The following is a 25,421-nucleotide window of genomic DNA, read 5'->3' on the forward strand; positions in this document are numbered from 1 at the left end:
CCTGTCACTTAAACATTTTAATTGTCCACATTATTTTCATGCACAGCTAGAGGATTTAGATTTCTTCATGCTGTTAGCCAAATGGAAATTTTCAAACAATTGTTTACAAGCCCTAAGGATACATGTAGGGTATATCTTTACTTGAATATAGTAGGAATTTGACTTGGGAGAAATTCCTGACTGATTGGATTATCCTGATAGCAGAGTCGAAACTAACACTTTTGACCTTGGAAGTCTATTGATCCTGAACTCTAGCAAACAGCAGTAACATTATTGGCTGTCTAATATTAGACTTAAAAACTGAAAACTTGCACTGTACCTGTTACTTGTATAATGAAATGGAAAGCATTGACATACAGCTTGCACTTACTGTGTGCTGTGGATGCCAAATATGGGGCAATTTGGTGAAGCTAATACAAAAAAAACCATTTTAACTAAACTGGGAGCACAGAAACATGCAACCTGACACTTCCAGTGACAAGAGAAACCTCTCTAATAAATTCACTCTAATAAATTCAGAGTATGTGCAACACATCTACATGGGTAGACACTGATATTTATTTTGGTGTAATGATGTTGCTTTTACTGTTACTTTAGCATTATCTGTCACAGGAACATTAAATTTCAAAACAGCTGTTTCAATCTTTACTTCATTCATCTTTTAAGCTATGTATTTTGCCATATGTCTGTTAGTCTTCATGGCAAAGATGCAGAATACTGATTGAGCTGTCATGACAAGGACTGCAGTGATCATCTAATGATCATTGTAGCTCCTCAAGAGATCGAGACAAGGAGCTGCAATGATCATCTAATGCCCAGGTTCCCAGCCTTTGGGTTGCGACCCCTTGGGGGTCGCTGCAGTTATTTTTAGTTGCAATTATTTTTATAGAAAATTTCACCACAAAAATTTTCAACGCTAATTTATTTCAATATGGCATATGGCCACACTGCAATATTCTACTAATGGTTGTAACACTGATTTTTGATAAATGAAAGGAAGTGACTTAAGATTCACCACAGCGGATACTTAAAAAATATTAAAAGCCCGCCGTGTTCATACATATTAAACATTTTATATTATTTTAATTATTTACTATGGTGGGCCTTTAATATTTTTTCTAATTTCCACCATGGCGGACCTTGATTCACTCCCTAAAAATAAAATATACAAATGCAGTGTTATCATTAGAATAAAATTCTATGTTACAAATAGTAAACTGAAAAAAATATTCACTATGATGCAAAATTCAATATCAAAATTCATTTTTAATCTGTGTCTCGATGTGTGAATAACAGACTGTCAAATACGGACCGTTGAATAAAGGTGAGTTGCTCTCTTAACACAGTTGAAGGTCACCTCGTATGTGCCGACCGGGCTAGCCTGGTAGGTAAAATGCCTGCCTGGCAACCCAAAGGTCGCGGGTGTTCAAATCCCGCCTCGGGCTTGGATCAAAGTACTGCGAAAAAAAACCCTTAGCCGATGTGCCAACTACCACCAAAAAAAAAAAAAAAAAAAAAAACCTTGTACGTTTTGCTGATGCCACCATGTTTGCAATGATGTAATTCACTAGGTGGTAGATGACTCTCGTCAACTGGTGCATTACCACGTCTTTGCTTATTGGAGGCTTGAAGTGGTGGAACCCATGTTAAGTCTCCAGAACCAAGTTCTGCTCAAACCTTTCCCATCTCTTAATGACTGATGTCTTTTGAGGTTATGATGGACATCATGGCGAGTTACAGTCTTCCTTAAATTTCGAGGGTACAGCTCTAAAACAGTGTTCGCAGACCGGCCACTAGTTAGTACACCGGACAGAACCTATCGGTAACTCTTTAGGAGGCTTCCAGATCAGCTAGTGTATAATCTAGCTACCTCTACTCTGCCAGATATTGACTGGAGGGAGTCCGAGTAGTGTGTATGTGGAGATCATTGTCGAGGCCACGTTATGTCAAGGAACTTGGTATATTCTTACCATGTTTTTTTAGAAACATTTAAGAAATGTTTCTTAAAAAATGTTTAAGAAACATTTTTTAAGATATTCCCTGTCAGAGACTTGGTAATTTGGAATCTCCTCTCTTCGATCTTCTCTGGCTTAAAATCTCTCTACCTCATTGTGTCAAAAATTAAGAAATGTTTCTTTTTGCAGCTTATCTGCAAAAAGATCTAACACCCCCCCCCCCCCCAAACACTGCCTAGTTCATTTCACAAATATACATGGTCTCAATTCTAATCTCAACAATGTCCATTTCCACTTGCAGTCTGCCAAACCCCATGTACTTTTTCCTGACAGAATCTCATTATTGGTTGATTCAACTACTGTTCATCTCAGTTACCCAAATTATTTGCTGTATGATTCCTTTCGCCTCAAAGGTGGTACTTGTGCATATGTCCATTCCGATATTCCCTGTCAGAGACTTGGTAATTTGGAATCTCCTCTCTTCGATCTTCTCTGGCTTAAAATCTCTCTACCTCATTGTGTCAAATTCATCTGTTGTCTCTACCGTTCTCCCAACTCCACTAATCACTTGGAGCTCTTTGACTTCCTCTCTTTGCAACTTGACTTTCTCCAGTCTAACTTTCCTATATATTTTTATACATATGTTTTTATATATTTTTATTTTTATGACCTAAGCAACTATATCACTATAATTTTTACTATTATCCAGTATGGGATGTGATTTTGGCGCATTATAGCCCTTGTTACTGATGCGCCATTAAAACGCAAACAACCAACCAATCCAACTTTCCTAACAATGAGGTAATTTTCCTTGGTGATTTTAATGTTCACAACTCCTGCTGGCTTCCGTTTTCTAGTCACACCGACCCACTGGTCGGGATGCTGAGGCTTTGGCAATTACTAATGACCTTGAACAGATTGTTCATTTACCTACAAGAATACCAGACAATCCTAACCATACAGCCAACACACTTGATCTTTTTCTCACAAACAAGACTTCTAAGTACATGATCGAAGTGAGTGGTCCTTTAGGCACCTCAGATCACCACTTGGTGATTGTCTCTTCTCCAGTGGAGCCTTTATCTCGTGGCTATTCCCAACCTCGTGTTGTTTGGCATTACAAGAATGCAAAATGGGATGACCTGTGAGATTTCTTTTCTTCTTTTCCTTGGTTGGATTACTGTTTCAAAACTTCTGATGTCAATGTTTGCTCAGATCGTGTCAGTGAAATTATTCTTGTAGGATTGGAATCCTTTATCCCACACTCCACTTTAAAATCTTGTCCTTTATCTAAATCTTGATTTTCCAATAAATGTGTCAAGGCTGTTCAAGAGAAGAATGTTGCATATCGTAATTGGCTTGTTTCCAATTCTTCAGTTTTTTCATTTTCTGCCTACACCAAAGCTCGCAACAGTTGTAAAGCAGTTATTAATCAGTCCAAACTAGAGTTTGAACAGGCTAAGAGTAGAAAACTTGCTTCTTGCCCTAATGGTAGCCGAGCATTCTGGTCTCTTGCCAAAGCTATTGGCCGCAACTTTTGCCCATCTTTGCTCCCACCTCTGTCAAAACCAGATGGTTCTGTTGTCACTTCAGCCAAGTATAAAGCTGACCTGCTAGCATCCCATTTTTCTTCCAACTCATGCATTAATAATCTCGGTAAAACACCTCCTTCCAATCCCAACACGCTTCATTCAATGCCTCCTGTGGTTTTCCATCAAAAGGATGTCAGAAGGATTTTGACAAACCTTGATGTTAATAAAGCTCCAGGTCCTGATGGTATTTCTCCACTTGTTCTCAAAACCTGCACTCCTGAACTTACTCCTGTTCTTTGCCACCTTTTTTCACTTTCTCATTCCAAAGGTGTTTTCCTTCTGCTTGGAAATTTGCTCATATCCAGCCAGTTCCTAAAAAGGGTGACAAATCCCTCCCATCAAATTACTTTTACTCTCTCCAAAGTAATGGAGAAATCACTTAATCATCAACTCTTAAACTATCTAGAAACCTTCCATCTGATCAATGATCGCTAGTATGGATTCCATCAGTGTCGATCCACTGGTGATATTCTGGCTTATGTTGCCCATTTATGGACAAATTCAATGGAAAAGTTCAGTGAAACACAAGCAGTTGCTCTTGACATCTCAAAGGCTTTTGATCATGCTTGGTATAAAGGTCTTCTAAACAAGCTTCCATCTTATTGTTTGCCAACTGTTTTTTGTAATTGGTTATCCAGTTTTCTCTCTGATCGCTCACTGAAGGTGATGGTAGATGGCTCTCTGTCTTCTAACTTCACTAATGTTGTTGTCCCCCCCAAGGTTCTGTTCTTTCCCCCATTCTTTTCCTCATTGTATATTAATGACCTTCCATTGACTGGAAATTCTATCCATAGTTTTGCCGATGATAGCACATTACTTTTCATTTTGAGAAACCTTGCCCTGCTCAATCACTCCGATTTCTCTAGCCTGACTTGGAGGCTGTGAACTAGTATTGCCTGGCAACATTGAGGGGTGGCATTCTTCTGTGTGGTGTGGGAGCCACACAACAGTGGCCCTTGTTTTCTTAGCAGTTTAGTTTTCTGATCTATCAGAGCATTCGGGGGGTGGGGGGAAGAGAGAGAGTTGATCTTGATGCACAGTCCTCGGAGACACTTTTAGATATGGACAAATATAGGAGTTCTGAGGCATTTTTAAGGGGCTTTTTCATCCTTTGTATCATTTTTAATATATTGTGTCTCGCAATATTTGCACTTATAGTTATCATTTATCTTCTTCACAGAAAAATAATTCCATGCAATTACTCCTGGGCCTCAATTTTTTTCATGGCAAATCACTTAGCAAAGTAATAGCAGACAAACTTCAGAGGATAGTCATACACTTAGTGTTACCATTAATTCACATGAGGATTAAGTATTACTGACCGAATGAATTGAGGAATTCATGTATTTATATAATCAAAGGTTATTCTCGAACATTTCGTCACATTCTTAATGACACTGTTGTTCCATTCGGAAAAAATCCGTAACACACCACTACATTCTGAAATTTTTCTGAAATTATAACCTAAAAATCTGTTATGTAAATCAGAAAAAGAATTTAATCTTTACTTTAGAAAATGCTGAAAAGAATAGTCTTTCAAAGAACAATTGTAGGCTACAGATATTTTACTAACCTACACTACAACACGTTGCCCATGATAGCTATTTGACTTAAGAGTTTGTGCGAGGCTGAGAAAGAGAAAACATGCCTCAGCATTTAATTTACTTAATATTTTTTAGATCACCATATGGCTTCCAGACATTGGAATTTACAGAAATATAACCTTTGTAAGAATAAGTACTTGCACTCAAAACTAACTCGTCTTCTCTCTACTTTTTCCTTTAGTTTTTTATCCATTCAGTTTATTATGCAGTGTAAATGCAACTTTTTCAACTTTATTTTTGGTATATTTAATTTTGGGATTCTATGTTTCTTCTTCTTTTTTTTTTTTTTTCATTCTGTCTTATATTACTGACAATTTATTATCATATAGTTTTAGAAGAGAAAGCATATGAAGGGGATATGAGAATACTACAGGTCATTGAAGCATATTGTACAAGTGCAAAAACTAGATACACCGTTAATTCAGGTATGTACCATTTCCTTCTATGGCAACTTAATTTTTATTTTGAATCTTTCTAAAATGATTCAGTATTTTCTTGAATTTAACTAAGCTTGTCCTTGTGGGTGTTGTTAACTTCTTCATGCACTTTATATTACAGCAAGATTAAATCTCTTGCCTTCCAATGCAGTTTACGTGCAAAGATAGCAAAATCATTCAAACAGTTTTAGTGACTATGCTTTTAATTTAGTCTTGTGTAAAAGTAGTAGTATGAACTACTTTTTGAATTCTGTTGTTTTGGTCAGTTGAGTCTTGGTTGAACAGTAAGTAATTTCTATTCTTAATGAATTATGAATTGCTATAAGAACAATTTGTTATGGTGTAGTGTAACCTTTTAAGGCTGCAAATGAAAATTAACTAATTATAAACTTTTAATGTTTCATATGATTTTCCAAAATTCTTTCCTTATGTTTTGAGGAGAATTTCAGCAATTATCTAAAAATTTTGAAAATTGCATATGCTTCCATATAATTTGCATGCAAAAAAGTGCATAGAGTTACTTAGAGGTGGTTGAGTTTTTGCCATGATATCTCTTACAACAGTTGTAATGAATTGTGCTTGTTTCATGTTGAAGAAGATCTGTACTGATTTGATTACAGTTAGATAGGTTTAATTAGGAATTAATTACTGCAACTTTTACATTAATTACTGCATCTTTTGAGTTGTAATGAATTGTGCTTGCTTTATGTTGAAGACGGTCTGTACTGATTTGGTTATACAGTTATATAGGTTTAATTAGTATTAAATACTGCATCTTTTAAGACTGCAAATAGAAAATAACTGATATAATAATAAATTCCATTTGTGTAGTTCTTTTGACAAAATTCATTCTTGTTATCGACTTGTGAAAAGCATTAGTCATAAAAACATTTTCATTGAATTGATGTGCTTGATAATTATAATATGAGGTTTCTCTAGTGTTCGTGGTTCTGTTTTTGTACAACTAATTTTTGTAGGGAGTAAAAATTGCTATTTGATATGGTCTTTCTCTCAGATTTGTCTTCCAGATTTCAAGCTCAAAATTTCCATAAAGATATAATTCTGATTGTGTAGAAAGGAGATGTGATTATCAATATGTATAGATTAATGACAACTAAGTACACTGTTTTAACATCCACTTAGTTGCCATTTAATCTGTATATAAGATAAAATTCTGTTTTCTGACACTAAGCATGTGCACAAAGAACTTAGGGTGACGTTGTTTACCTAAGTTCTTGGTGCACATGCCTACAGTTGTAAACATCAAATATTCCATCATTTGTTAAATGATGGGATATTTGATGTTTGTGATGAACATAGTAATAAACACCAAGATGTTCTTTGCTGTGAAGTAATGAATTTCTTTGGCAAACATGATGGTCACTCACAAGGAAAAAAAAAATCTGAAAAATTACCTTATTGCAGAACTCTTTTTTGCAGTTTCATCTCTTATTAGCTGATATGTAGATTTGCATCATGTGTAAAGGTTAATCAAAGTTAATCATTATTCTATGGTAGTGGTGCATGTTTGCAGCCATCCATCCTTCCCTCTTTAAAAACAAAGGGAACTATTAATATCATTCATCTGAAGCTTTGCTACACCACACTACATTCACTTTATTATCATGAAAGTTTACTTGCATACATGTATTTGGCTTTACCCTGATGATTTAATTTCAGGTATTGACATCTTTGGACAGGGTAAAGTACATTGCAGGTTATTCATCGATCACTGCTCACCCACTTGTATTCATTCAGAAATGGCAGTGAAAAATCAAGAACCTTCGTTTGAATCATTCCTATTTTGACATCCTCCCAGATCTTGTGTGGAGATATCTTCTTATGCTATCTGAAAGGCCATCTGTATAATTAATATATGCACCTCCAGCTGCAGACACTGATTGTGCATTACTGTCACTTGTAAAGATCAGGTGAGGGGGGGCTATGGATTGCATGATGGATGCACCCTGTATGTACATCCATCTATGTGGCCTGTTACAGATGCAACCAGTTTAAATTTCCTTTATTAATTTATTCACAACCCATCTTCAAAAGAGATTTACAGAAACAGAACTAAAACTATGTAATGAAAGTATTGGTTTATGTTCTGGTTAAAGGATTTATTGAAATTTAGAAATAATAGTTAATTTTAAAGTCTTACCTTACAGGATCTTGTTTGTTCCCTTCTTCAGAGAAAAGAATAAGTTAATTCGTTAATGTCATTGTACATGTTGGGCCTCTTTCTGTACATAGCTATGAGCAAACTGGGTTTGTTACTTGATGTACTGATCTCATATTCTGCTATGTGTTCCTTGCTTGGTTGGTATTGTGCTGCTCTGATTCAGGAATGGTCAGAAAAGTGACAGCTTTGCTTTAATCCAGCAAAGTGCATCTTGGGAACAGTAACCCCAAAATAACTTGTACACTTGGTGGAGTTAAACTAAAGTCATTAGTGGAAGAAAGGGACTTGAGAGTTACAATACAGTCAGACACGAAGTTCTCTGAGCATTGTAGACAGGTTACTAGGAAGGCCCATGGTGTCCTATCGATGAATTATCGAACATTTGCTAGTAGGGATAAGGACATCATAATCCCATTATACAAGGCTATTGTTAGACCACACTTGGAATACTGTGTTCAAGTGTGGAGACTGCATTAGCATTAACATTAGTAGAGGCATTTGATGCAAGAAAGCAAGCTTATGCAGCATCAGCCAAAAAAAAAAAAAAAAAAAAACCACTTCCACTTCACCCCTCTGTTCGTTCAAAATACCTGTCCAGCTGAGCCTTAAACTTATTTAGGCTATCAACTTCCACGACAAAGGATGGAAGTCTGTTCCACCAACCAACCACCCGCTGGCTAAAGGCAAATTTCCGCACGTCTGTCCTACATCTGTCTTTCCTCAATTTGAGCATCTAAAAAAAAGGATATCAAGCTTCTTGAAAGGGTCCAAAGACATGTAACTCACCTGCTGAGATCAGCAAAAGGGTGTCCATATGAGGAAAAACAACTTCAAATATGTGGTTGCACAACTTGGAAACTAGGTACCTTAGAGAGACTTGATTGAGGTGTTTAAGGCTCTGAGAGACAAAAGTAAAATGAATGAGGACTAAATTTTCACAGTTATGCATGATTCTAGAACTAGGGGCCATAAATTCAAGTTACAGGGATAGATGTTTAGACTGGATTGCAGGAAGTTTTATTTTAGCCAGCGAGTTATAAATTACCTGAATAAGTTACCTTCAAAGGTCAGCTGGATAGTTACCTACAGGAAGAGGGAAATGTATAGTTTGTCTATTTCCTTTTATTTTATTATTTATTTTATTTAATTTTTTTATTATTATTTCTCTTTTTTTTTTTTCCCTTCCTTTCTCTCTTTTTTTTTCTCTTTCTCTTTTTTTTCTTTCTTTCTCTCTCTCTCTTTTTTTCTTTATTTCTTTCTCTCTCTTTTTTTCTTTCTTTCTTTCTCTCTCTCTCTTTTGTTTTTTTTTTTTTTTGGCCTTGTGACATAAAAAAAGCAATATGTATAGCTTTAATAAATAAAAAAAGGTCGATACACTAAGCAGCTAGCAAAGTTTTCTCACAATTATTTACAGAAAGAGGCTATGCTTGACATGTACAATAGCTTCATGTACCTTCCACAGCTTGAGGCTTTTGCCATAGACTTAATTATGTTAATTCATTAATCTAATAGCAGAAACTAACGTTGGGGTTACCTAAAGAAATTAGTTTTGTCTTTGGTGTTTTTATTCTACATTTAAAGAATGATTTTATGGCATAAAAGTTCTTGTTACTGTTCTTTATATAAATATTTGAGGTTTGTAATTAAATTCAGTAATTGTTTTATTATTTTTTGTGTAAAGGATGGCCATGGTTTTAGTTTATCATTGTTATTATTGATTTGATTAACTAGGAAAACTAGAAATTAAAATACATCACTCCACATAAATTATTTGAGTGTAAATTTAAGTTTATTAGTTTATGGTAAAAGGTACAGTGACATCCAAATAACAGTAACCTACATTTAATATTCTCTACAGTAGCATAGCAAGTTTAATAACATGTTTGTTTACTAGGTCTCATAAGATGACACTTTTCTGAGATTAAAGTCTGAGTCAGTTAGATTTGAAATGAATAAATGCTCCCAAATCTGGTCATTCATTTGTTGATACTACCCATTTTCCAGCTGTTTTTTAAAAACTGAATGAATCTGGAAAATCACCCAGGATTCAGCAAATTTAGTTGGCCATTTGCCTAAAGTGCATCAGGCTTGATGAAGATTTCACATTGGAGCCATAAAACTTTTACTACACTCCAGTCACTCTGAATTTTTTGCAATAAAACTGTTTGCATTCTAATAATTAATTAATAGCATGTGGAGGTCTGCTAGAATGTCATCTGATATTGTCAGACTGCTATTTACAAACAAGATTGGCAATTCATTGATAATTGCCGACCGGGCTAGCTGCCTGACAACCCAAAGGTCACGGGTTCAAATCCCGCCTCGGGCTTTGATCAAAGTACTGCAAAAACCTTGGGAGGTGCATTATGGCCACAGAAGCCGATGTGCCTGCCAAACTACCAAAAAAAAAAAAAAAAAAAAAAAAAAAAAATTCATTGATAATTAATGATGGGAGCTTCTTGGTCCCATGATTTTTTAATAATTGCGATATTTTGAAAGGGGAAAAAAACTTATTTTGCTTGACTGTGCAATATAATATTTTCCTACATTTCAGCAAAGTAAGTACTAGTAAGTATGTTCTTTTCTGTCAATGTAAGATACACTGTTAAATAATAATAAAACAATAAGTTTTCTTTTTTTATTATTCATTTATTTATTTGTATCATTAAAATATGATCATCTAAAACCTGGGAACTTCTAGGATCTGTCAAAGATCAGAGTTGTCTGGATTTGGAAGATTAAACTGTATTCATATGAATATTATACCGAAGGAGAGGGGGGGTGGGGTTAATTTCTTACAGTTAAGCCATCGTGTGGAGGACAATAGTCCTACAGCACATTTAAAACTGTTTACCATGAGTGAGTGGTACTCATCTGCAGGGCTGCAATTCATAGTACATTCTTAACTTACCCTAATTCATATAAAATCTGTGTGGTTTGAAATCTGCTATGGGCCTAGTCTAAATAATTTTGGCAGATAATTATCCGGAGGACAGTAATCTTCCATGTGAGCACTCTCGTTTCAATTCCAGCCTCTAATTGAGTATAGCAATCTTGTTTGCCAATCATGTACTTGTACAACTCTATAACTCATGTCAGAGGTGTTACCATTATAACCAAAGATGCTTACTATTTTATTATGACTCTATCTTAGAGCCACACAGTGTTATAAGTAGCACTGATTGTTAGAATTGAAATGAAGAGCAACCTGCTTGATATTGTTGGAATATATAGTCATTCCTCATATAACACAGTAGTTGTGTTCCTAGAAACCCTCGTGCAATGCCAAATCATGCAATATAAATAACAGGCCTTACGGAAAAAATAGGGTTATGTGCCAAACACCCAAGATTGAATACACATTTGTAACCAAAACATTGCCAACACAATAAATAATTGTAATAAAATACATAAGTATTTGTGTAATAATAAAATACATATTTTATTATGATTATTACGTAATAAAATATTGCTGATGCTTTTGCTTCTATCATAAGCAAACTTATTCTTTGTTTGATCTTATATCCAAACAGATAACAGACATTCTATCTCTTCCAATTCTTTGTGTCTTGATCTAATGGATTTGATTTTGTTACACTTTGAGTTGTTCCTGCTATGAAAGTTGCTTTTATTTTCTCTACATTCTTTCTAATTGTTCTCAGCATTGCCTCATTTAGGCCTGTAGCATGCACAATATCACATGTTCTATCATTTTGCTCAAAGCGTTTCACAGTTTTGTATTTTTCCTCTATCGATATTTCTTTTCTTTTTTTTCTCTGAATATGTAGTACCTTCACCAGGATGCTTCCTTTTCAAACTTTTTTCAATTTACTCATTTTTAGGGATTAATGCACAATGACATTATAAAAAGAACAAAAATGAGAGGCACACTTGATACACATAAACAAAGCAACACGCGCATGTAGCAACTGAATAAAAAACACAGCAAAGGCTGAAACACGCGGTTATCACCTCACACTAGCTCACATTTTACTAAAGCATATTTTTGGAAGTCACTACCATAAAACAAAGACAATTTGCAGTTTCCTGTTTATTGGGCATTCCTGCTAGTGGAATCTGTTATAAATGGGTAGTAAACTTGATCTAATTGCATTTGTGATAATACCGATAGCTGGAATTCTGTACGTTTTTACATTATTATAGTGAATTGTGTTTTCCCTTCACTGAAATCTTCAATCATATAAAAAACATAAATAAATTTTCAGAATCTTCTCTTCATTCCTATTGTGTTGCATTCACTTGGGGTGATTCCCAAGTTCGACTGCTATTCCTTTTAAACACAAAGGCGAATCATGCATAAGCGAATTCTGTTCATGTTATATACGACATCGTTTCCCTATTTATAAATCATGTATAATCGAATTCATGTAGTGTTAACATGTGTTATACCAGGACTGACTGTATATCCTTCCAGTTCCTGACTCTGATTCAATACACAGTATCTGTATATAAGTTGGATACTCAACAAGCTTCACAAATTAGCTGCTTATCTAATTTATTCAGACTTAACCCTTTTCTGCAATTAAATCTTTTTCAAGCAGGAATTTGTTAAGGGGCAATATATTGTCTATCCAATTTGATTGGACTCCGTGATGCAGTAAAAATAGAACTGGATGTAAAAAAATAATTTTCCCATCATATATGTAGATTTCAGAAAAGCTTTTTGACACTTCCACATAAGACTGCTGTACAAATTGAAGCAATGTGGCATTAGTGGCAAGTTACTGCTATGTATAAAGGGATGGCTGAGTGGGAGAAGAAACAGTGGTTATCAATTGATGCCACTCTTCTTGGACTGCTGTTATTAGTAGAATTCCCCAGTGCTGGGCCCATTTTTGTTTTATACATTTATTAATGATATTGATGAAAGCGTATCAATCTTAATATCGAACTTTGCAGATGATATGAAGATTGGCAGGGTGATTAATTTCAGTAATCAAGGTATGTTACTGCTACAAGATCTAGAAAAATTAGGCAGGTGTGCTGAGAAGGTGCAATTGGAGTTTAACATTGACAAATGCAAAGTACTGCATATGGATGGCAGTAGTCCCATAATAACATACCAACTGTGTGGTACCACAGTCAAGGTAGTGGAGAAAGAAAAAGACCTAGGGGTAATTGTGCGGTCAGATATGAAGTTCTCTGAGCATTGCAGACAAGCTGCCAAGACAGCTCATGGAGTTTGGTCAGTGATATAGAGGAGTATTTCCAGCAGGGATAAGAAAATGATTATCCTGTTGTATGAGGCAATGGTTAGGCCACATCTTGAGTACTGAATTCTTTGTGGATTGGATGTATGCAAATGTCTCCCTCATTCACAAAGGAGATCAAAGGATGATGTGAGCAATTATAGACCTGTAAGCTGACTTCTGTTCCAGTGAAAATGATGGAGTTGACGATTAAAAAAATACTGCAGGGTCTTCTTGGCAATAATGAAATTTTGTGGGGATCACAACATGGATTTGTTAAGGAGCAGGAGGATCCTGTGTGTTTAGTGTGATTGACTCCAGTGATGCAGTAACAAAGGAACTATACAGAATAGAACAGCATGACATTAGGGGCAAGTTACTGCTATGTATAAAGGGTTGATTGACTGGAAAAGGACAGAGGGTGCTTATAAATGAACACTGCTCGTCTTAGACTAATGTTATTGGTGGAGTCCCTCGAGTTCACTGCTTGGTTCCTTACTGTTTACAGTATCACGAGGGGTAATCATTTAATTTGGGTACTGGTGCAAGATCTTATCTTAATTGTCATCACCTGAATCTTCTGTGGATTTCTCCTTCTCAAAATACTCTCCCCTGAACTTTACACACTTTTGCCACTGTTGTGGCCACACATTAAATGATTTTTTCAAGCCATTTTTAGAAAAACTGCGAAGTGCTTCCGTTGTGGCTCTACGAGTATCGCTGTGTCGAACACAAAATGTTTGTCTTTCAGACATGGAAACAGAAGAAATCGCACTGGAATAAGTCTGGTGAATGGGGGATATGGCAGAACCTTGGAACCTATGACAGTGATCACAGCCTGCACAATATGAGCAGCTGTATGGAGCCTAGCACCGCCTTGATGGAGAAGCCACTTCACACTGGAATATGGCCATCCTACCAAGACACGCTTCATTCATCTCTTTAACTGTTTCCAATGCATTTAAGCCCCATCTGACACAATAACAAATCACACATCACTGTTCAATCTGTATGTCCATCATGATGCTTGCTTCAAAGCGATCGTCAATGACAGGCAGCTAAAAAAACACTAGCTCAACAAGTACTGGCATGAACACACACAGTCTGCTCAGTAGCGATCAGGGAGAGCTCCTTTAGCAGCAGTTATGGAAAATTCACATGGTAAACATAATCTTGCACTAGTCTGCAAATTAAATGATCACCCCTCGTATTTAACAATATTGATGAAGGCATGTCAAGCTTATTGTCTAAATTTGTAGATGGTACAAAGGTTGAAAGTGTGGTTAATGACAGGAATCAGAGCATACTACAGGAGCAAAACCTATATGAATTGGGCAGATGGGCTGAGAAGTGACAAATAAGGTTTAACGATGATGAATCCAATGTACTGCATATGGGCAAGTAATCCCAGATTAGCATACCAATTAGGTGGTACCACAGTCAAGGTGGTGGAGAAGAAAGACCTGGCAGTAATTATATAGTCCAACATGAAGTTCTCTGAGAAGTGTAGACAGGCTGCTAGAACAGGTAATGGGGATTCTGTTAAAGATTTACAAGAACTTTTCCAGCAGTGACAAGAAGGTAAATATCCCATTATATAGGGCAATGGTTAGACCATATCTTGAGTACTGCATACAGGTTTGGAAGCCTCATTTTAAGAGAGATGTGGATCTCTTTGAATGGGTGCAGAGAACAGCAACTAGATTAAGTCAAGAATACATAGGTTATTCTTCCCACAAAAGACTTTGGTTCTGCAAGTTGCAATGATTGCTAGCCACTTGCGAGAAGGTCTGAAGTATTTAAGGACTTAAATGGATTGAGTAAACTTGATGATATTCTGTTTCTCAGACAGCACACAGAGACAAACTTAAATTGAAAAGGGGTGGCTGCAAAAGAGAGATGTGAAAATTTTCTTTCAGAAAGAGAGTGATTGTCAGAACAAATTACCATCTGGTGTCGTAGAAGCGCATATCTTGAATAAATTTAAGGAAAGAATTAGAAACGATGGACAGGTTATGTGGATAGTGTGGGTTTTTTTTTTTTTTTTTTTGGCTGATGCTCTATAAACTTGCTTATTTGCATCATTTGCCAGCACTACTACTACTAATAATAATAATGCCGCAAAGCCTTCAACTCCATGTCCCATAGCAGGCTGATAGAGACACTAAAGATCTACGAAGTCAACCTGACACTTCCTAGAAGCAACTATGGCAAAATGGAGGATCACTATCAAGGTCAAGAACGTCATGCCCAGACTGATACCATCATAAAAGGAATCATTCAAGTAGATGCCCTGAACTCTCTATGGTTCTGTCTAGCAAGCAACCCATTGTCCACCATGCTCAAAAACAGCAAGTATGGATATAGTAAGAACTTGTACACCCTCTCTCACCTGATATACATGGATGACATTAAACTGTGTGTGGCAACTGAGAATCAACTCTAACAGCTACTCAGGATCACCGAAGAGTTCAGCGCCAACATCAGGATGTAATTTGGCCTATACAAATGCAAGACCCATGGATTGCATCAAGAACATCCATTTTCATCCATTGGATGAAACTACCAGTTGAAGATTAGTGAAGAGATTGAAGTGTGACAGAGGGAGAGACCCACAAATATCTGGAGATGATGCAGATAGTTCTCAGTTCTGCTCGCTTAACTGAGAATTGCTCTCAGAAACTGAGACACCTGCTAAAATCAAAGCTGAATGGTGGGAATGTGGTCACAGCCATAAACACTTATGCAGTCCCAGTATTAACATACTCCTTCAGATCACAGATTGGACCAACACCGAGCTGGAGGAGATTATGAGATCAACAAGGATAATGATGACTAAATGGTGCCAACACCACCCAAAGTCAGCCATTGAGAGACTGACCATAGCCCATATAGGAGGGAGGGAGGGATTGACTACCCTCATTAAACAAGAGAAGGCGATTAAAATAGACAAAAGACACCCAACCTCAACAAGGGGACCACACTTGCAGACAAAAAAAGACAGGAAGATGGCAGACACTACAGCAATCTCCATCGAGGCTACATAGATATGACTTCCAACACTTGGTTCACGAATGGAAGGCTCCCTGAGACCAAAGGATTCATGCTCGCCATTCAAGACCAGGTAATCAACATCAGAAACTACAGGAAATATATATGACCAAGGACCTCAGAGTAACAGATACACATGTTGACACGTCCACCTGGCCCCAGAAACAATCCAGCACATCACTGCAAGATGCAGGGCGATCACCTGGATGGAGTACACTCACAGATATGACCAGGTTGCCAGGATAATACATCAGAAGCTAGCGCAAAAATACCAACTGATCAAAGAACATTTACTGTATTACAAGCATGAGCATAAAGGCATACTAAAGACCAACTCACAGACTATACTAGGACCGTGCAATCATAACAGACAACACGGTCCCACATAACAGACCAGACATAACACTTATTGACAAGAAGGAAATGGCTACCTACCTGATCGGCATAGTGGTGCCCAACACCAGAAAACATACAAGGAAAAGATGAGGAATTCAAAGATATGTGACATATGGAACAAGTAATGACCATCCCAATTATCGTGTTAACCACTGGCATGGTTCCACGAGAACCTAGCAACAATAGGGCTCCCAGAGAACAATTACATGAAACTTCAGAAGGCTGCAATCGTGAACACCTGTAGGATAGTAAGAGAGTTCCTCAACCAACAGTAACAACAATAATAATAGTAACCAGTCACAACCAACCACCCCATGCACTTGATACCAGTACCAAATGGAACAAGTAACGACCATAGCAATCACCTTGTCAGCCACTGGTATGGTGCTAAAGACCCTCTGTAAGAGCCTAGCAGCAATAGGTCTTCCAGAGAACACCTCCAAGGAACTCCAGAATGTTGCAATCCTGAATACCTGTAGTATAGTCAAACAGTTCCTCAACCAACAGTAATAACAGTGCAACATAACCACCCTGTGCACTTGGTACCAGTATCTGTCACGAGATGAAACCCTCCCTCCCCCCATCAGGGGAGAAAAATAATAACAAGTGTTGAAGCTTCATTTTAGGAAGGATGTGGATCTTTGGAATGAGTGCAGAGAAGAGCAACGAGATTAGTGAGAGGAACAAAAGAGTGCTTTTACCAAGAAAGGCTTTAGTTCTGGGGAGAAAAATAATAACATAAGTGTTGAAGCTTCATTTTAGGAAGGATGTGGATCTTTGGAATGAGTGCAGAGAAGAGCAACGAGATTAGTGAGAGGAACAAAAGAGTGCTTTTACCAAGAAAGGCTTTAGTTCTGATAATTGCAGCAAATGAAGATAAGGCACCTGTGAGGAGTCGGTTGAGGTGTTTAAGGCTTTGAATGGATTGAGTGAGTGCATTGCTGATGGAAGCTTTTCTCTTGCTCTCACTTCACATGAGGGGGCATAAATTCAAATTGAGGATGGTTGCAGGATAGTTGTTCCAGAAATTTGCGTTCATCCATGGAGTAGTTGATTGTTGGAACAAACTTCCATCTGACATTGTTGTGGAAGTGTGTAGTTTGAATAAATTCAAGGACTCCTTTTTATGCAGTGCGGCTCCCTTGGGAATTTCTTTTATTAAGGAAGATCCAAGAATGGGTGTTTCTTGGGTCTTCAGAAAATCAAGTAAAGGTAATTTGCTTTGACTTGATTTTTTCATCAGGTAAATACAATAGTGATTCTACACCTGAGACCTATTTCACATTGGATCATAATCCTCTTGGAATCTTGTTACAGCTTTCAGCACAAAATTTTCATATCCCTAACACCTGTAATAAAAGGCCCATGTTTCCTACCTTTCTTGCTTCTCTGCAGCTTTGCTGCTTGCCATTAATCTTCTGACAGCTAAATTCAGTAGCAGTATCTGCTTCCAGAAAGGTTGTTGCAATTTCTCTGAGATGTAATGCATAGTAGACTCCAAACCTCTCCAGCCTTTTCAAGCATAAACAATTGCTTGACAAGCAATAGAAGTATTGAACCAACTCTCCTATTATATGGCCTATGCTAAAGCTTGAACAGTGTGTAATAGAGAGAAATTGATATATAGCAAGTTATATCAATGAGACACTGGCTAATGGCAGTCTGCCTCACAATCCTGCTCAAGACCATTTATACTCATTCATTCTGATGCTAAAATATAGGTGGACTACAGAGCTCCCTTCTCTGGTATTCCCAAGGTAATCTCAGTGATCGTGGGACTGGCACCCAATCAATCAAAACCAACTAATCTCAGTCATCACAGTCACTAGGCAACAGCTTATTGATGCCATCAATTCTCACCGAAAAAATTTCCATATTTTATTGTGAAGTGCCTGATATATATTTGATCTTTGTTTGCTATATACAGGGTTATTCAAAATGAAGCCCGGGGTTTCAGAATTTTTTTTGGGAAAGCGCATGTGTCATAATCATTTGTAGCCATCTCGAAAGAACGCATAATATCTCAAGTTTCGTTCCCACGCTCTTGATGTTCGGTATGCTGCACGGCTAACCACCAGATGGCATTGGACACATAACGCCGTGCAGTCATTCGTTTGCCTGTGACGCCAGTTCTGCTCTGTTGCGACATGGCTTTGGAATGTAATGAGAAAACTTTTACTGTGTTGGAGTTTCATGTAAGTAAATCTGTTACCGTTGTGCAATGCCACTTTCGGACAAAATTTAAGAAAGATCCGCCGACGGACAAGACAATTAAACGATGGTATATGCAGTTTAAGGAGACAGGATGTCTGTGCAAGGGAAAAAGTCCCGGTCGCTCGCCCGTATCAGATGCTAATGTGAAACGCATTAGGGAAACTTTTCTAAGGAGCCCAAGGAAATCCACTACGAGGGCAAGCAAAGAACTTCACATCCCACAAACCGCAGTTTGGTGTGTTTTGCGGAAGCGATTACTAATGAAACCATATCGTCTAACCCTGTTGCAGTCTTTGAAACCAGATGAATCTGTGCACGAGGAGTAACTTCTGCACTGCACTGCAGAGCTGCATGAAACAAGATGACACTTTTGCTGATAGAGTGATTTTTTTTCTGATGAATCGACTTTCCATTTGTCGGGGAAAGTGAATAAGCAGAATGTGCGATTTTGGGGAACACGAGCGGGACTCTCCAAAAGTAAATGTGTTTTGCGCCATATCTCAAAGGAAAGTTTATGGTCCATTTTTCTTTTGTGAAAAGATTGTAACTGAGGAGATTTAGCTGGATTTATTACGCTTATGGCTTCTACCCCAACTACAGGATGATAGTGCGAACTTCATCCTACAGCAAGATGGTGCCCCATGTCACTTCCATCACATAGTCTGGAATTTTTTTAAATCGCCATTTACCACAGCGATGGATCAGACGTGGGAGTGCTGCAGATCTGCAGATTGAATCCTGGCCGCCTCGGTCTCCCGACCTAATGCCATGCGATTTCTTCCTGTGGGGTTTCGTAAAGGATAACGTTTTTGTGCCTCCCTTACCTACGACTATACCAGAACTGAAAGATTGGATCACCAAAACCATTGACAGCATCACTCCTGACTTACTAAGCCATGTGTGGGAAGAATTCCTTTTCTGAGTTGATGTCTGCCGGATCACTAAAGGCTCTCATATTGAACATTTATGAGGTATGTAAAAAAACTTCATTACTATACTTGCATTCAGGAAATATTTCTTTCTTCCTATGTCTGCTCATGTGTGTACAGGAATTGTTTGAAATCCTGGACTTCATTTTGAATAACTCTGTATAGTAATATGATGGCTAATCGAGTTTTTTCCTCCACCTGTAATAATTATGCTATAATTCCTTTGCCAAAAACTGTTAATCCTACACTGCCAAGCCATTACAATCACATGTATTAGTTTAAAAGGAAAAGAAAGGAGGTGAATGAAATGCATACACTCAGAGATTCCTCAAGATAGTTTTCTTTTGTATTTATTTTTGGCAATTTTATCTGAAATCTTCTTATTGTGTCTTCTTAATACCGATGCTTTGGGCAAAACCTACCAATTCAATAAGTGTTTAATAAAGTGCTTATTAAACTCTAACAGGGAGCTAAGTGATTTTGTAATAACTGAGAGAAAAGTGGAGGAGAAATTGTTGAAGTTAAACATAGGAAAGATACCTGAGGTGGATGAGATCTATCTGGTTATGTTAGAGGTGGCATCGAGGGATGTAAGCAAACCGTTAGTCATAATTATGAGAGCATCATTGGACTTGGAACATCCCCACGGACTGGACATGTGCAAATGTATCCACAATTCACAAAGGAGGATCAAAGGGTGACATGAGTAATTACAGACCTGTTAGTTTAGAAGTTCTGTACCGGACAAAATAATGGAGTCACTGGTTAAAGAAGCATTGCATGATCATCTAGACAAGACTGCAGTAATAATTCAGACACAGCATGGGTTTGTTAAGGGAAAGTTTTGCCTGACCAATTTGATTGGATACTATGATGTGGTCACAAAGAAACAGGATGCAAAAAATAATTTTGATATTATATACTTGGATTTCAGGAAAGCTTTTGACATTGTTGCACAAGGAAAACTGCTGTACAAATTAGAGCAGAATGGCATTAAGGGTAAGTTGCTATAATGGATAAATGGATGGTTGAGTGGGAGAAGACAGAGTGGTAATCAATGGACACTGCTGTTTGTGGACTAATGTTAGTAGTGGAGACTCCAGGGCGTTGAGCCATTGTTTTGTATGATGATATTGATGAAGGCATATCAGGCTTAATGTCCACATTTGCAGATGATACAAAAGTTGGCAGGATTGTTAATGGCAGTAATGACAGTAATGACAGTATGCTACTGTAACAGGATCTAGAAAAGTCGAGCAAATGGGCTGAGAAGTGGCAACTGAAGTTTAACATTGACAAATGCAAAGTACTGCATATACACTGGTGTGAAAAATTTAAAGACCAGTCAGGTTTTCACTTGTGGCCTCTCATAGGAGTGGCCTGGAAATGGGAAAAGCATACCAAAGGAACCTCGTGAGGAGAAATGATGAAGGAAACAACACCGACACAACGGAAACAAAACATTACAGAGGGACTTGATTCAAAAATGGCAACATAGTACTGGCTGCCATGATACAGATGCATCACTGCCAAAGATGGAACAAAGGGAAGAGGTGGTCCTCAGTAGGAGATATGGCCACCCCTAATGTCGATTCAGGCTTTGCACTGCCTGTCCATACTTAGAACGATGTTGTTGATAACTTCTAGCAGTAATATCGTCCATTCCTCTGTCAGCACCATCTTCAGCTGGTGAACATTTTCTTCAGTTGCCACTTCTCTGGAATCTCTCCAGAGTGTCCCATATGTGTTCGGTGGGATTTAGATTGGTAGAACAGGCAGGCCAATCCATACGAACAATGTCCTCACTTTCCAAAAGCATATCAACAGCTGCAGTACGATGGGGTGTGGTGTTATCATCCATAAACACGAATTTGGGGCCAATGGCACCTTGGAACAGACGCACATGGGGAAGAATTACCTCAGTACAGTAGCATCCACTGGTTACAGTACCGCCTTCCAGTATCTGGAGTTGTGTATGTCCATCCAAGATAACGCCTCCCCAAATGAGAACACCTTGACCACCATATCGATCCCGATCCCTTTCAGTGATTTTTGCAGGGTGATACTGTGTGCCAACCTTTTTCCGGATTAGCTGACATCCAGAATTGCTGCTGAGACTGAATCTACTCTCATCAGTAAAGAGTACCTTAAGTAAAGATTGTGATTGTAACCTTTAGAAATAGTGTTGGTCCTTAAGTTTTGCACACCATTGTATGTAGCAGTAACCCCAGAGAAACGTACCAACTGTGTGGTACTACACTCAGGGTGGTAGAGAATTAAAAAAGATCTGGCGTAATTGTGCAGTCTGATATGAAGTTTTCAGAGCAGTGCAGACAGGCTGCCAGAGCAGATCATGGGGGTTTTGTCAATGATCAAGGATTTTGCTAGTAGGAAAAAGGAGGTTATTATCCCTTTGTATAAGGCAATGGTCAGGATGCCTTAACTATTGCATACAGTTTGAGGCCTCATTTTAGGAAGGATGCGGAGTTGCTAGAATCAGTACAGAGAAGAGCAACAAGATTGGTGAGGGAACAAAGGGGCCCCCTTACCAAGAAATTGCTGCGTCTGGAGACTAGGCACCTGCAAGATGATCTGATTGAGGTGTATAAGGTCTGAAATGGTTTGAGCAGGCTCAATGCTGATGGGATTCTTTCTCTTGCTAAGATTATGAAACCGAGGGGGTATAAACTTATATAAATAAGCAAACTTATTTTAGAGCTGTATAAGCTTGCTTTCTTGCATCATATGCCTCTACTAATGCTAATGCAACATAATACTATATTGCAGAATTTAGTTGACGTGTTTGGAAATTAAATAATTTGGTTTTTTCATGAATCTGAAGAAATCTAAATTTTTAATATTCGCTCTTAGTAACGCACTCAGTATTTGTTTTCCTTCGATATAGGGATACCATTAATGCAAACTGACCACCATAAATTTTTAATTTTAATTCTTGATTCCAGACTAACTTATAAGCAACATATCTTTAAAAATTCTACTTTTAGTTTTACATATAAGATTTTTGATGATTAAAATGAAGGTATGAATTTTCAATATAAAAAAAAAACTCAATTAAAATTACCAATGATTGACATTTTTCTGTGACATTATCTAAAAAATTAAGTTAATTTTTTAGATAATGTCTTAATTTTTAGATTGATACCAAATTAATTAAACAAGCTCTCTCTCTCTCTCTCTCTCTCTCTCTCTCTCTCTCTCTCTCTCTCTCTCTCTGAGTTACCTTTAAATGAATTTCTTTAGTCTTTTAATATAAAGTAGCTAATTATATTAGATAGCTTATTTTGACAACTTCATTGTATATTCGTGTTATTTGTTACTTATCGATTCTGCCATACTTGGAGACTTTCTGAATTATTAAATTCTACATAATTATGGCTCAGTAAAGAGTTATTGATTGCTTTTAACAATAAAATGATATAAACAACACCTTGACACTCTGTCAAAACTAAAACCACTTTTGCTAATATTTTTATTATTTAACATGTTAACTGCCATGAAAGTTATGTCTCAGCCTTTTCAGTTTGACTGGCTTTGAGACCTATTTGTTGTTTCACCTGCTATGTATTCATTCAAAACAAAAAAAAAAAAAAAAAAAACCCTCCTTTTCACTATTAATTCTCTCCAGTAGTTGGTCCAGTTCTTCATTGAATTTATTTAAGCTATCAACTTCCACAAAAACAGATGGAAGTTTGTTTCAGCAGTCAACCACCTGCTGGCTAAAGACAAACTTCTGCACATATTTTCTGTAACCATCTTTCCTCAATTTAAATTTCTGCCCTCCTCACATGTGTGGTCTGATCAAGAGGAAGAATCCCATCTGCATTGAGCTTTCTCAATCCATTCAAAGCCTAAACACCTCAATCAAGATCACCTTGCAGGTGCCTAGTCTTCAGATGCTGCAATTTGCAGAACTGAAGCCTTTCTTGGTAAGAGCACCTCCTTTGTTCCACTCACCAATCTCTTTGCCTTTATCTGTATTCATTCCAGCAGCTCTACATCTTTCCTAAAATGAGGCCTCCAGACCTGTATGCAGATGTTGCCTGACCATTGCCTTATACAATGGGATAATCACCTTCTTATCCCTGCTAGCAAAATTCCTGTATGTCATTGACAAAACTCCATGAGCTGTCCTGGCAACCTGTTTGCATTTCTCAGGGAACTTCATGTCTTACTATACAATTACTCCCAGGTCTGTTTAATTTTCCACTACCCTGAGTGTAATACCACATAGTTGGTATGTCACTCTGGAGTACTGATACCCATATGCAGTACTTTGCCTGTTTTTAGGCTTGTTTGTTTTGTTGAATGTCCCCTTTTGTTTCTTTATTATTACATTCTAGAGCAAGAACCATATAGCAATTTTAAAAAATATATTAAAGCATATATTTTGAACTGATAAAAAAAATTCTTTGTTTTTACTTTTTATAACTTTAGATATTTCAAAATTGAAATATTTAGAAGTATGAGTATTATTTGAAGTAATATTATTATTGGAAGTGTGAGTATTTATTAATGTGACTATTTATTCTTATGTAAGAATAAATAGTCACATTAATAAATACTCACACCCAAATTATGTTGTATTCTTATAAATTTTACATTGAAAATTTTTTTTTAATGGTAACAGTGGCACCTGAGTCAGAGTCCTGATAAAAACCTTTACCTATATGTTACTCCTTGTTTGGTTTATATTTATCACAGAAGCCTGTCAAACAAAACATTTCACTTGCTATTTATTAATTTGCATTCTGAGACAAAATTTAAGGCTCTTTCTAGCCATTTTACTTATGGACATTTCAAGTAGGTAGCCTGCTCAAATATTATCTTAACATTGCAATTAAGTTTGTTTTCTTTGTAACCTAATGTAGTCACTACTGTTATACCATCTAACTTCACAAACTCAGGAGTCAGAAAAATAAAATGGCATAAATGTAAACAGGCAGTAAGAGAAAAACAGTAAGATTCTCATAAAGTATCGTAAGAAAAATGGATTTTTTTTATTTTTATCATATGTGTGATTAAGTAGGTAGCCTGCTGAAATATTATCTTAACATTGTTATTGTGTTTTAATATTTAATATAATTTTTAATATTGTTTTTCTTAATGAATTAATATAGTCATTTTTTGTATTACTGTCTAACTTCACAAATGCATGAGTTGGAGAAATAAAATGGCATAAATATAAATAGGCAGTAAGAGACAAGCAGTGTGTGGGTCTCATGAAACATGAAGTGGGTTTTACAAAAAAAAATTGTAAGAAAAGCTGATCATTCCATTTATTATGGAAAATTAGTTTAGTACACAGGTTAGAGCCATTAAAAAAAAAAAAAAAGTGGTCCCATGTATCAGTGATACTTAATTGATTAAAATTGAATGTGCTATTAGTTGAATGACACTGTATCTAGCCCAAACAAACAATCCTCTGCTTAATGCAGTCAAGAACCACATGTCTTTTAAACATTTTAGGTATCCTGTAGAATAATTCAAAATCAGATCCAAATTTTAAAAAAATTTTGAATGTATTACTTTTCAAATATCTGACTAATGTTTTGACAGTATTAACGTTTTATATAGTAGTTCAGAATTTGCTGATGATAGTAAGTTAGGCAGGGTTGTTGATACTAAGAACTGAGAAATGTTGCTATAGCAGGATTTAATACAAATTAAATAACTGGTGTAAAAATGGCAATTACACTTTTAATGCTAGTAAATGCAAGGTTTAGCATGTAAATCACAGTAATAGTCTTGTTTATGAGTTGACACGACCACCAGGTCAGAGGAGTTTACAACAGATCATGAATACAGTTGTTAACCATATACATCACCATAG

General features: G+C 36.9%; 1 protein-coding gene across 1 annotated transcript in view; it reads left to right on the forward strand.

Annotated features, from left to right (window-relative positions):
- LOC150084187 (rho guanine nucleotide exchange factor 7-like) overlaps positions 1 to 25,421 on the forward strand; it is a 276,673-nt gene that overhangs the window by 190,300 nt on the left and 60,952 nt on the right. Inside the window, exon 16 of the mRNA XM_090376150.1 lies at positions 5,481 to 5,576. Coding sequence (XP_090232276.1) covers positions 5,481 to 5,576 — 96 coding nt within the window. The remainder of the gene's footprint in view (positions 1 to 5,480; positions 5,577 to 25,421) is intronic.

The sequence above is a fragment of the Mastigoproctus giganteus genome, chromosome 6 (genome assembly GCF_048544385.1).
Source record: "Mastigoproctus giganteus isolate SK-2022 chromosome 6, ASM4854438v1, whole genome shotgun sequence".
Classification (NCBI taxonomy): domain Eukaryota; kingdom Metazoa; phylum Arthropoda; class Arachnida; order Uropygi; family Thelyphonidae; genus Mastigoproctus; species Mastigoproctus giganteus.